An 11,495-nucleotide genomic window follows, 5' to 3' on the forward strand; every position below is an offset into this window, starting at 1 on the left:
ATGTATGCACCTGTGACATTTCCAGCACTTTCAACTCTCCCAACCTCCACGAGATTCTCAACTCTGATGCCGCCAGCCGCGGCCACGCCCCAACAGCTGGGGCGGGATTTCCTGCCATGGCCACGCCCTCACTGCGAGCTCTGCCATGGCCACGCCCTCTTTTTTTTTTTTTCTTTTCTTTTTTTTCGGAGCTGGGGACCGAACCCAGGGCCTTGCCCTTGCTAGGCAAGTGCTCTACCACTGAGCTAAATCCCCAACCCCATGGCCACGCCCTCTTAGCAGAGCTCTGCGCTGCTGATCCCCTTACTGGGGTATCTTCAGGAGAGGCCTTTCCTGTCTCCTCAACTTAAAGGACACCCCATGGCCTCCTACCAAACAGTCCAGTTTTACTGCGTGGCACGTATCTCCCTTGTATTCTTCTCTTGTTCGTTTGTTTAGCTCGTTCCGTGAACATACATGCTTAGGACAGACCTGCAAACCGATATACTTGTGAATGGAAGAGTTCTGAACAAGCTGGGAGAACTGTAGATCCCCAGTGCTGGTGGGCTGGGCAAAGAGTTTACACCTATTTGGTGAGTGTATATGTATGAAGAAGCAGCCAGGCCAGGAGCTCTGTGCCCACCATGGCCTCCGCCTCTCAGGTAGAGTGGGTCCACTTGCCGAGTGGGCACAGGGAGATGAAGACGAGAAGTTCCATCTAAAGGCACAGGCAGTAACTTGTCACCAGGCATAGACCCAGGATTCCAGACTCATCAATCAGCAAACAAAGGCCCAACTGTGGCGTGGCAGGCACTGGGCCCACTCGGTGAGGAAGATAAGCCTGTAGCTTCATTAGTCATGGAGTTCGATAGAAAGAAAACACACAGACATGTAGGACAGTGTCCAAAGATGATAAGGGCCCAGGAGCCTGAGAGAAAGACCTCAGATACTTTCCCTCTCTCCAGTCTTAAAGCTCAAAGTCAGGGTGAAGCCCAGATTCCCCCATCCCACCGCCCAAAGCAGACATGGCAAAGGGAGGGGATGGGGTGGGGGTGGGGCGCTTGGATTCAAGAACGCTGTTGGGCTGGAGAGATGGCTCAGTGGTTAAGAGCACTGAGGTCCTGAGTTCAATTCCCAACAACATGGTGGCTCACAACCATCTGTAATGGGGATCTGATGCCCTCTTCTGGTGTGTCTGAAAACAGCTACAGTGTACTCATATACAAGAAAGAAAGGAAGAGAGAAAGAAAGAAAGAAAAGAAAGAAGGAAAGCAAGCAAGCAAGCAAGCAAGCAAGCAAGCAAAGATGTCTGCCAGCCCTTTGAGCCTTTTTAGTTGCCCCGGGTGGGGCTGCAGACATTATATGTACAGTGAGTTACTTGTGTCCCTGGCCAGGACTGTCAGTCCACCTGTCTCCCTCACTCCCAGGCACAACCTCCAGGACTCCCAGATTAGGGGTCTCCTTTCTGCAGGTACAGTACTCAGAGGAAAACCCTCTTGAGCTGGAGGAGGGGTTCTACAGCAACTTCTGTTTCTGGAAAGATTCAGTCCAGTGAACTGGGGTGGACTAGAGAAAAGAGTACAGTGTGTCCCTGCGAGCTCTGTGCAGTGCCCCAAGGTATAGACCTGTGCTCACCAGGCCCTTCCCAAAGCTGCCCAGCCACACAGATCCCCTGTGACCTGTCAGCACAAACCCATGGTTACCCAGAGTCTCCCTGGGTAGGATCAAGTTTCCCACAGGTAGGGATGGCACCCTTCCTCCCTCACTGAGGCACCAGAGAGAGCTGAGCCCTTGTGAATAATTTACAATCCTTCACAGCAGGCCTGGGAGCCTGAAGAGAGCAGGGAGCCATAGCTTCAGGGTAGGCTGTGGGGTCCTCTTATTGGACTCTGTAGTCCTGGACAGTCCCACAGCCACGGTCAGAGGTTACATGGGCACACCAGCCCCTGACCCCAGTTCCTAATGTTCCCTCTTGCCTGAGCTCAGCCTGGCATCCATACAAAGGTCCCTCCCTTCTTATCAACCTGGTCACACACCACGGCAGGGATCGGAGCCCAGGTCCTCTGTCTAATTCCCTGAGATTCATGGGGACTTCTGGACAGTCTGGCGGTTCCTCAGAGAGGTCATTTGGCAGAGTCAGCACCAGGGCCCAATCTTACTCAGCACCTGGCATGGCCTGGGAGGGGTCGGGGTATCCAAGGGCTTTAACTCACAAGTGTCACGGCAATGCTGCTGGAGTCTTTCTACACGTGGGAATCTCAGCCCATGATGGAGGATTCTAGGTTTGTCATTAGTGGGCTTCTCACTAAAGTGGAGCCAAGGGGCTAGTAGTTCTCATTAGAACCTGATGAGCAGGCTTGGTGCCCAGAACATTGCCACCAGCCCAGACCTCTAGCTACACTGTGTTTGAAGGAGAGTGATTATAGTATGTGACCTGTCCTCTTAGGAACTCAGTGTCCTGTGCTTAAAAGTGAGGGAGTGTGACGGGCACGTCAGAACCATAGCCTTGGGGCCCAGGACATGCCACAGGTATGGCCTGGCTCCAATCTGAAGGGTCTAACAGGAGTCTGGGCCAAGGCTTTCTAGGGCCGCCGATGGTCAGAGCACACACTCAAAGGTCTCTGGGGCCACTGGCTCTCACATGTCCTTCAGCCCTGCCTTCTGAATATCTTCACCTCAGTGGCCACCAAATGGCTATGGGGAAAAGCCACCCCAGCAGAGCTCCTGTTGGTCCACCCACCCAATGTCAGTCAGGGGAACCCTTGCCGGAAGCCAAACAGACTCATCCTTCCTGTCCAGAGCTAAGGAGACCACGGGTGCCTGCCCTTCAAGGCCTATGTCCACACCAGCATCTGTCTGTCCTGTATGGACACGCTGGCCTCCAGCATGCTCCCTAGTAGACAGTCGGCCTGAGGCAACGTCAGAAATGGATGGGTGGGGGTTGGGGATTTAGCTCAGTGGTAGAGCGCTTGCCTAGGAAGCGCAAGGCCCTGGGTTCGGTCCCCAGCTCCAAAAAAAAAGAACCCCAAAAAAAAAAATTAAAAAAAAAAGAAGCCTCCCCACCAGTAGCAGGACTGGGTTGAGAGGCCACAAAACTGGAAGATTCTCCAGAGGTGGCCTGCTCAGGGCTCTGGGGATAGGAGGGCTGCTCTCTCCTTACCTTCTCCCTGCCTAAGTCGGGTCTAGAAGGCGCTGATGACTCATTTCCCTACATACAGTAGTCTCAGAGCTGGGGATGGCCACCTGCTGCAGCCAAGCGAGTGACCTGGCCTGCGTGCCTAGTATACCAAACGCAAGTATAATCAGCAAGGGAGCGGTCATGAGGAGCACCTGCTCGCAGAGTGGGAAGCAGAGGCCGTGGCCCTGATGGGCTGGTTGGAAGGGAGTTGGTTCACTTTGGCTGGATCTGTCTTAGGTCTGGGCCTCTGAACCCCCGATGGCCGCTGACACAGGCACTGATAGAGACTACTGCAGTAGCCTCTAGGTACTCCTCAGAGCTTTAGCCTCTGTACCCAGAGACCCCCCCCCTGAGGGGAAAAGTCCTAACGTCACGTGTGGTATCACAAGCCTGTAATGTCAGCCCCTGGGGAAGAGGTGGGCAGAAAGAGCAAGTATTCTTAGTCTGGGCATGGTAGTCATTCAGGAGGCAGAGGCAGGGTCAGAGGCAGGGGCAGGGGCAGAGGCAGGGGCAGGGGCAGGGGCAGGGGCAGGGGCAGGGGCAGGGGCAGGGGCAGAGGCAGAGGCAGAGGCAGGGGCAGGGGCAGGGGCAGGGGCAGGGGCAGGGGCAGGGGCAGAGGCAGAGGCAGGGGCAGGGGCAGGGGCAGGGGCAGGGGCAGGGGCAGGGGCAGGGGCAGGGGCAGGGGCAGAGGCAGAGGCAGGGGCAGGGGCAGAGGCAGAGGCAGAGGCAGAGGCAGAGGCAGAGGCAGGCAGATCTCTGTGAGTTTGAGGCCACCCTGGTCTGCAGAGTAAGTTCCAGGCCAACCAGGGACATGTCTCACCATAAACAAACCAAAAACCAAATAAAAGAAAGAATACGGAAGGGGCTGGAGAGACGACTCAGTGGTTAAGAGCACTGACTGTTCTTCCAGAGGTCCTGAGTTCAATTCCCAGCAACCACTTGGTGGCTCACAACCATCTGTATTGAGATCAGATGCCCTCTTCTGGCCTGTAGGCATACATGCAGGCAGAAAGCTGTATAATGTATACATAATAAAGAAACAGATACTTTTTTTTGGGGGGGGGAGGAAAAAATATAGATCAGGAATTCAAGGCCCTTTAGTTATAAGCAAGTTTGGGGCCAGCCTGAGCTGCATGAGATCCCATTAAAAAACATCCTGGCCCGGAAGTGGAGCTCCGAGGTGGACTTCTTGCATGTGCAAGGTCCCAGATTTAATCCCCAGCACCGAAACAAAGCAATAATTGGAAAGAAAGTCCTTACTCAGGGTAGTGCCCGACAAGAAGCTTCATGGAGGGGAGATCTCCTTTGGCGGCAGCATAGTGGATAGGCAGGGCGCCCGTGTCTGTGGTGATGGCAGAGTTCGCACCGCCCTGGTACAGCAGCCAGTTCACCACGTCCGGGTGGCCAAAGCGGGCAGCCAGGTGCAGGACCGTGGCACCAGAGTTATCTTTTTCCTGTGGACGAGAGCTACTTAGAACCCTAGAGCCCAAACCCGCTCTTGCCAATGCTCAGCCTACTGCCAGCCTCTCTCAGGAGGGCGGCAAGTCCGTGTGCTTGGGCTAAGTCTAGTTCAGCTGGCTTTTGGGGTGAACTAGATCTTAGGAATTCAGATCCTGCCTCTGTCCTTAGGCAACTCCTGGCTGGCTTTGACCCTCAGGTCGTAGGCAGCAGCCTCATGTAGGTCTCTTGGAGGTCTTCAGGGCGTGATGGACAGTTGCAAGGACACAAGAGGCTTCCAACACAGCAGGATCATAGCAGGAGTCTGGGGACAGTCTGGGCATAGGCCTGTCACCCAGGGAACATTGTGGGGCAGAGCAAGGCCAGGAAGGATGACTAGTGTAGGCTAGCCCACCAGGCTGGCATTAGGATCTCCCTGCTTCCAACCCTTGTTCCTCCTCTTCCTCATTCCCAGGTGTCTCTTGCAAGGGACAGAGGCTTCCACCTCCAATAACCCAACCCCCACACAAGAAGCTGCCCTCCAGTAGATTCCCATGCACATGGCTTCAGAAACAAGCTGTGTTCTTGTGCTGTGGAGGAAGAAGAGATTGCTGGGCACTGGTCAGCAGGGCCTGGGGCAGCCAGCCAATGGCGTAGGTGTGTACCAGACGCAGGCTCCTTGAGAGGCTAGGTAAAACCCCTACAGACACCTTCTGGGTTTGGACCTGTTCTTCATATATACCTACTGTGTCTCTCTTTGGGGAAGGGGCTTCACAGGCAGGGAGAGAAGCTCCCAGTCCCCTCCCCGTCCCACGCCCAGATCTCTGGACTTGGTCTGCTGCATTTGAGATTGGCGTTATTCCAGGACCCCACAACCTGTCTCTCAGTATCGAGCACTCAGACATCAGGGATGGTTGGGATTAGAAAAAAAGTGTGGGGGCTGGAGAGATGGCTCAGCGGTTAAGAGCACCCGACTGCTCTTCCAGAGGTCATGAGTTCAATTCCCAGCAACCACATGGTGGCTCACAACCATCTGTAATGAGATCCGATGCCCTCTTCTGGTGTGTCTGAAGACAGCTACAGTGTACTTATATATAATAAATGAATAAATCTTTAAAAAAAAAAAAAGAAAAAAAGTGTGGAGCATCTGTGAGAGGTGACCGACCAGGAAGTAAGGTCTCTCCTCCTCTCCCTACAGGGAGATATACCACAGAGACACAAGGCATAGAGACTCTGAGGTAAGGGGATCTCAGTAGGAAGACTCCTGATAGGAGAAAGGGATGCAGGGGGTTGGCTTCCCATCCCTCAGGCAGAGGCAGAGAGGATCATGGGACAGAAAGCACTGGCAAGAAGGAACTGAGACGCTGGAGGTCCCCACTGTGTGTTGCAGGTGTGTGTAAGCTTACTCAGTCTGTTCCCCGGAGCTCAGGCATGGGCAACCAGAGGCGGCCTAAGTAAGACCACAGTGATGGAGATCTGGTATCTTAGTTCTTGAAAAAGGCCCTCTCTCTCCACTGGCCTTAGGGATATGGACTCTAGGGCATCCCTGTAGCTCGAGGCTTCTGCATAATGACAGCAGTATGAAGTCAGTGGTCTAAGTTCAAGGTACCATCAGCTGAGTAGACCTTGGGAGCCTCATGTGCTGGGGTCTACAACCTAAGTCGTTTATCTCTGGGCCAGACAGAACCAGAGATGGAGGTCAACTCTCCCAACCGGGCTCTGCCCCCAGCTTCCTGGGAGTAGAGGACAGGACACAAGGTTATTCGCTCCTTCCACCTCCTGCGTGGCGATAAGAGAGGCTTCCGGCCAGTGCTGGGCTTGGAGTCAGGGAGGCAGCTACCTCCCAAGAGAGCCCAAGGAGTGGACCATGTGGCTGCGGGCCACATGGCTAGGGACTCCTGATAACAAGGCCAGGAGATAAGGGAAGGAGAGAATCTCCCAGAAAGATGGGGAGGTGGAGCTTGCCCCCCAAGGACAACAGGTGGGAGCTGTCTTGGATTTTGCTACGCCACTGCAGGCTAGATGGAGACTGGCTCTCTCCCCTGGGTGCAGCTAACCCAGGGGGCTGTTTTTGTTTGTTTGGTTGATTTTGGTTTTTTTTAAGACGGGGTCTCACTCTGTACCCCAGGCTAACTTCAAAGTCACAGCAATCCCCCTGCCTCAGTCTCTCGAGTGCTGTGATTACAGATGTGAGCCATTCAGTGGTCACTGTCAGCTGGAAATCGGATACGCTCCCTCTCTTAGCAGGCCGCTCAGGCAACCAGAATATCATTCCAGTTCCTTACCTCAGCCTAGGAAATCCTCTAGGCCTAGCCTGGTGGCCTCCCATCCCCACCCGTCTCCATCACCCTGATCTCCCCAGTCTTCTTCCTGCACAAGAAAGTGCACACCACAGGAGGACGTTTCCCTTCTTTTCTCTGTGCTGAGGGCTCTGCTCCGCTCACCAGCCAGGACTCCTGCTGGGTAGGTCACACCCCTCAGTGTCACCAGGCACAAAGATCCAGGTTGGGCTGAGAAGTGAGGACCCCAAAGTTGCTCATGTCCTTGGGCCTTCTTATGCCCGTAGGAGAGCTCCCCCACCTCATGTCCCGCTGCCTTTGTCCCTGACTTAGTGGTATCTGCATCTTGGCCTGGGGGGATGTCTGAGACCCTACGTATTCTCAATCCAGACCTGAGCCTGGTGGCCCTGGGCTTCTAATTTGGCAGCCAGGGCCCATCACGGCCCCGCCTCCTTCCATCCTGGGCCACTCCCTCCAGAGAGTGCTCTGCCTTCCCTAGGAGATACCAGCCTAACAGAGTCCAACTCCCACCACGATCCCTGCTCCCCCAACCCCCGGGTTTTCCTAATATCAAGCGGCCAGGAATCTACCCAAGTCCTCGATCTTAGGGGCCCACCTTATCTAAAAGCCTTTCGGAAAGAGAAAAGCTCAGGGCTCAGCCTAGCCACGAGCACGTCTATTTTACCCATCCTTGAGCCACAGGAGGGCTAGAGTCCTCTTTGGGCCCAAGCCGTCTCTTAGAGTGAACTCACCTGCACCCTGCAGCCACCCTGTGTGAGCAGCCACTGCAGGCAAGAGAGGTAGCCCGTGGCAGCGGCATCATGGGCTGGTGTGGCGCCGTTGCGCGCGCGGGACACAGCTGGGAGGGCAACCTCCTCCACCAAGTAGCGCAAACAGTGCAGCTTGCCTGAGCGGGCCGCATGGTGCACCGGCAGGGCGTCTAGCGGGTCGCGCAGAGAAGGCCCCAGCAGGCCGGCGGCGTGCAGGGACCTCAGCACGTCCAGGTCGCCCCGCCGTGCCGCCTGCATCGCCTGTTCCAGGGCCATGGTGTCACCCTCGGCGCCGCGATCCCGCGCTCAGTGGGTCGCCCGGGGCGTCATGCAGGTGGCCCCGGGCTCCAAGAGCAACCCGGCGGTGCAGTCGGAGGAGGAGTGCGGACCCGGGAGGCAGAGCGGCTGCCAGCCGGCTCCGGCTCTGCGATCCCGGGGACTCAACTCCAGCTCAGCGGCGCTCTGGGGCGGGGACCCCTAGAGTGCCCACTTAAGCCTGGGTTCCGCCCCCGCCACGCCTCTTCTCTGCCCCGCCTCCCCTGCCCTGGGCCCTCCCCTATCCCTGGCGGGCAACAAGTGTTGATGCGCACTTTACTAATTGTCGCTGCGCACAAAAACTGAATAGGATTCTAGTACCCTCCAGACACAGACCCACTCATTCAGCTGCCCAGTGGTCATTATGGGTTGTTTCAGGTGCTGGGGACGCAAGCCAAGAAATGACGGCAGTTACAAATGTCACTAGAACCCGGCAAATGGGAGTTAGAAAATGTTTTGTCACAGGCATCAAGAAGGTGCCTGGTGCCTGATCTGGTTGGTAAGAAGGGACGTTCAAGGCCAGGGGACTAGACGCCACTGCCCAGAGGTTTAAAACGTCCCACCAAGTGCAGAAGAATGTCAACTGCTCCCTCCTCCATGCTCAGGACTTCAAGGTCCCTCTAGAATATAGAGCCTAGACCCAAGAAAAAGATGGGAGACAGGAGTAGGCAGAAAGAGAAACAAAGGAGGGAGCCAGCAAAATGATTGGGTAAAGGTGTTTGCAGACAAGCCTGACAACCTAAGATCGATCCCAGGGACCCATGTGATGGAAAGCAAGAACGAGCTCATCAAAGTTGTCTTCTGACCTCCACATGCTCACCGTAGTACATGGCCCCAAGTAAATACATACAATGATTTGGGGAGGGGTGAAGCCCTCAAAACTCATATGTTCTATTTCTTAAGTAAAAGGAAGTTAGGACAAGAGTGTCCTGGTGGGCTTAGAGCTGTTTGGACCAGGATGCAGAAGACTCTGTTTACCCAGGCTGGTGTTGGGAATGGGAGAGTGGACCGTGGACTTGAATGCCTGGGGCTGCCTAACTAAGAGACCAGAAATGACGTTCGAGAAGGCTGGGGACTATTGGAGAGATGCTCCAGTGCCTTCGTCCACAGAGAGGGGATCGCCATTGTGAGCAAGGAGCCTGGGAAGTGTTGGAGGGTCCAGACAGGTAAGCACTAGGTCAAACTACCCTAAGGGGCATAGCTGGTAACAAGTCATGGGAGCTGGAGGAGGCAAGGCCCGCTGGACCGGAGCAGAGGCTCCCAGAAAGGAGGAGTTGTGCGATCTGTGGGAACGCATCAAGCATATCGGGCAACCTTGAAACGGCTCGTGCTCTTCCTCTTCTCCCACGCACAGCGGAGGTCAGTCAGAACCCAGCCCCACTCCCCGGTCGTAGTTTCAATCACTGCCTGGCTTCTTTCTACCAGCCAGGGCAGTACTGGAAATGTTGGAAACCGAAGCTGTTTGCAGAACGCAGAGTCCAAAAGTGGGCCTGGGGCAGTCTCAGATACCATTCCCCTTTTCGCCACATGGTGGCGCCATGCACGGTGGCCTCCAGAGCTCTCGGGTGAGCTCAAACTTTGCCATCCTTCCTTGCATGCTCAGTTGAGTTTCCAACTGCTTCCGTTTAGCTGGTAAGGCCTCATTCCTCCTTAGGACCCGCGGTTACTGAGACCTGTCGCTTCTTTCCAGAGGCTTCCAGATTCCTTACAGTGTCATAGCTTCGCTGCCGCTTGGTACTTTCTGAACTAAGTATTTTAACCTACACTAACAGGCAGGTGCCCCTAAAGGCCAGCAAATATCAGGGATCCAAACTCGGATTCTGGACCCGGCTTCTACTCCCCTGTATCTGCTTCGTGGCAGAAGTCTTGAAATTCTTCCACCCTACAAAGTCGCTGCCTTGACCCTGGACACCTCACGTGTTGTGTGTGTGTGTGTGGGGGGGGTTGTTGTTGTTGTTTTTTAATGCACTGCTCCTGTCCTCAAATGCCTCTGAGTCAGTACCAACTCAGCCAGCGACAACGACACGAGACAATTACACATGGCTGACCAACCTCTCAGATTCCCTGAGGACACAGCTAACATTGAGACTGGGAGCCAGGCCCTTTGAGATGTCCCTGTCTCTCTGCCCTATCTGACTCTTCGACTACACGGAGTCCTGTCCAGCAGTCCAAACAGCCCTGTCACGGGAGGCACAGTATAGAACCCTTATCACTACCCAGGCACAGCAGGCGCCAGGTTCTTCATTCAAACTGTTAATCCTTTTTTTTTTTTTTTTTTTTTGTTACCAATACATTTATTCGAGGAGATGTGTCTATCTTACCATGAGGGGAGGACTAGATGGCAGCCTATGTGACCTGTGTGTAACTGCACGGGTGACCGAACCTTCATGCCCAGTGTCACCGGCACAGATAAGAGGATGAGGGGGGACATTCTGAGGAGTCACACAGGAGGAGGTGCCGCCCTTGTGTCAGGGAAGTAGTGTTGAGAACAAGGACAGAACCCAGCAGCGCCAGCCTCCGGCCCAGGCCCAGGCATGATGGTGCCCTATTTATAAAGCAGGAGGGGGTGCCTCCGGCTGACTGGCAGGATGAGCTGGGCTGAAGGTGCAGGGATGCTTTGGAGTGACCTTTGCCTCCACAGCCTTCCTCTGCCCGTGTACAAGATGGAGACTCAAGGACCTCTGGGCAGGAAGGGGATGCCACCAACGCTGCTCTCCCAGGCTCCCCCAGATGACCCACCTCCACCAGCCCACATCTGGACAGACACACGGCAAATATGGACACGAAGCTAGGCTGTGCTGGAGTCACCCTCAGGCATCTGAGATGATGGGTCCTCACCAGGGGTAGGCCAAGACCCCGTAAATGTTTGGTCAGGAGACTTAGGTTACTCCAGGGCAAAGCATGACCCTGATGACAGCCGGCAGAAAAGCAGGCTGGAGCCACGGAAGAGCTGGCCCTGCACACTCAGGTACCTTCCAGCAGTGGATCCAGGACTTGAACACAGGGGAATACGGAGGGAGTCCAGCCTGCAGCCCACAGTTGTTCACCGCCATGAGATCTCCAAGGAGCGGGAAGGGATAGGTCAGCATGTTCACTGCAATCCCCATTGCAAACTTGGTATAGCTCCGGATGGCCAGGGCCTGGCTGAACTGGGAACCTGGATTCTGGTCGTTTCTCAGCCCCGCTGGGGTGTCACTCAGGCTGTCGTCCACCAGGTAGGCATTGATGAAGTGGGCCAGCAGGTTACAGCCCCACAAGAAAACCACATCACCCAGGAGGTGAGGGATTAAGCCGCTAAAAAAATAGGTTGAGCAGAGATGAGCAGGGAGGAGACCTCCAAACTGTTAATCCTTAAGGAGTTTTTGGTTTTGTTTTGTTTTGTTTTGAGTGGCTGGTCTTGAGCTTGCTAGCATCTCAGGCTGGTCTTGAACTCCTGGATCTTTTTCCTTCTTTTTTTTTTTTAATTTATTATTTATTATATATGAGTACACTGTAGCTGTCTTCAGATACACCAGAAGAGGGCATCGGATCTCTTTA

At 54.8% G+C, this 11,495-nt stretch overlaps 1 protein-coding gene across 6 annotated transcripts in view; it reads right to left on the reverse strand.

Annotated features, from left to right (window-relative positions):
* Positions 1–8,118, reverse strand: part of Espn (espin) — a 33,898-nt gene extending 25,780 nt beyond the window's left edge. For 5 of the 6 annotated variants that reach the window (XM_039110681.2, XM_008764380.3, XM_008764377.3 and 2 more), the window contains exons 1-2: positions 7,626–8,118; positions 4,418–4,611 (exon numbers count right to left, since the gene is read on the reverse strand). In XM_039110681.2, coding sequence (XP_038966609.1) covers positions 4,418–4,611; positions 7,626–7,919 — 488 coding nt within the window. In that variant the 5' untranslated portion in view covers positions 7,920–8,118. The remainder of the gene's footprint in view (positions 1–4,417; positions 4,612–7,625) is intronic. The other variant, NM_019622.2, reaches the window with a different exon arrangement.
* Between the last annotated feature and the right edge of the window lie 3,377 nt (positions 8,119–11,495).

The sequence above is a fragment of the Rattus norvegicus genome, chromosome 5, assembly GCF_036323735.1.
Source record: "Rattus norvegicus strain BN/NHsdMcwi chromosome 5, GRCr8, whole genome shotgun sequence".
In the NCBI taxonomy this organism is placed as follows: domain Eukaryota; kingdom Metazoa; phylum Chordata; class Mammalia; order Rodentia; family Muridae; genus Rattus; species Rattus norvegicus.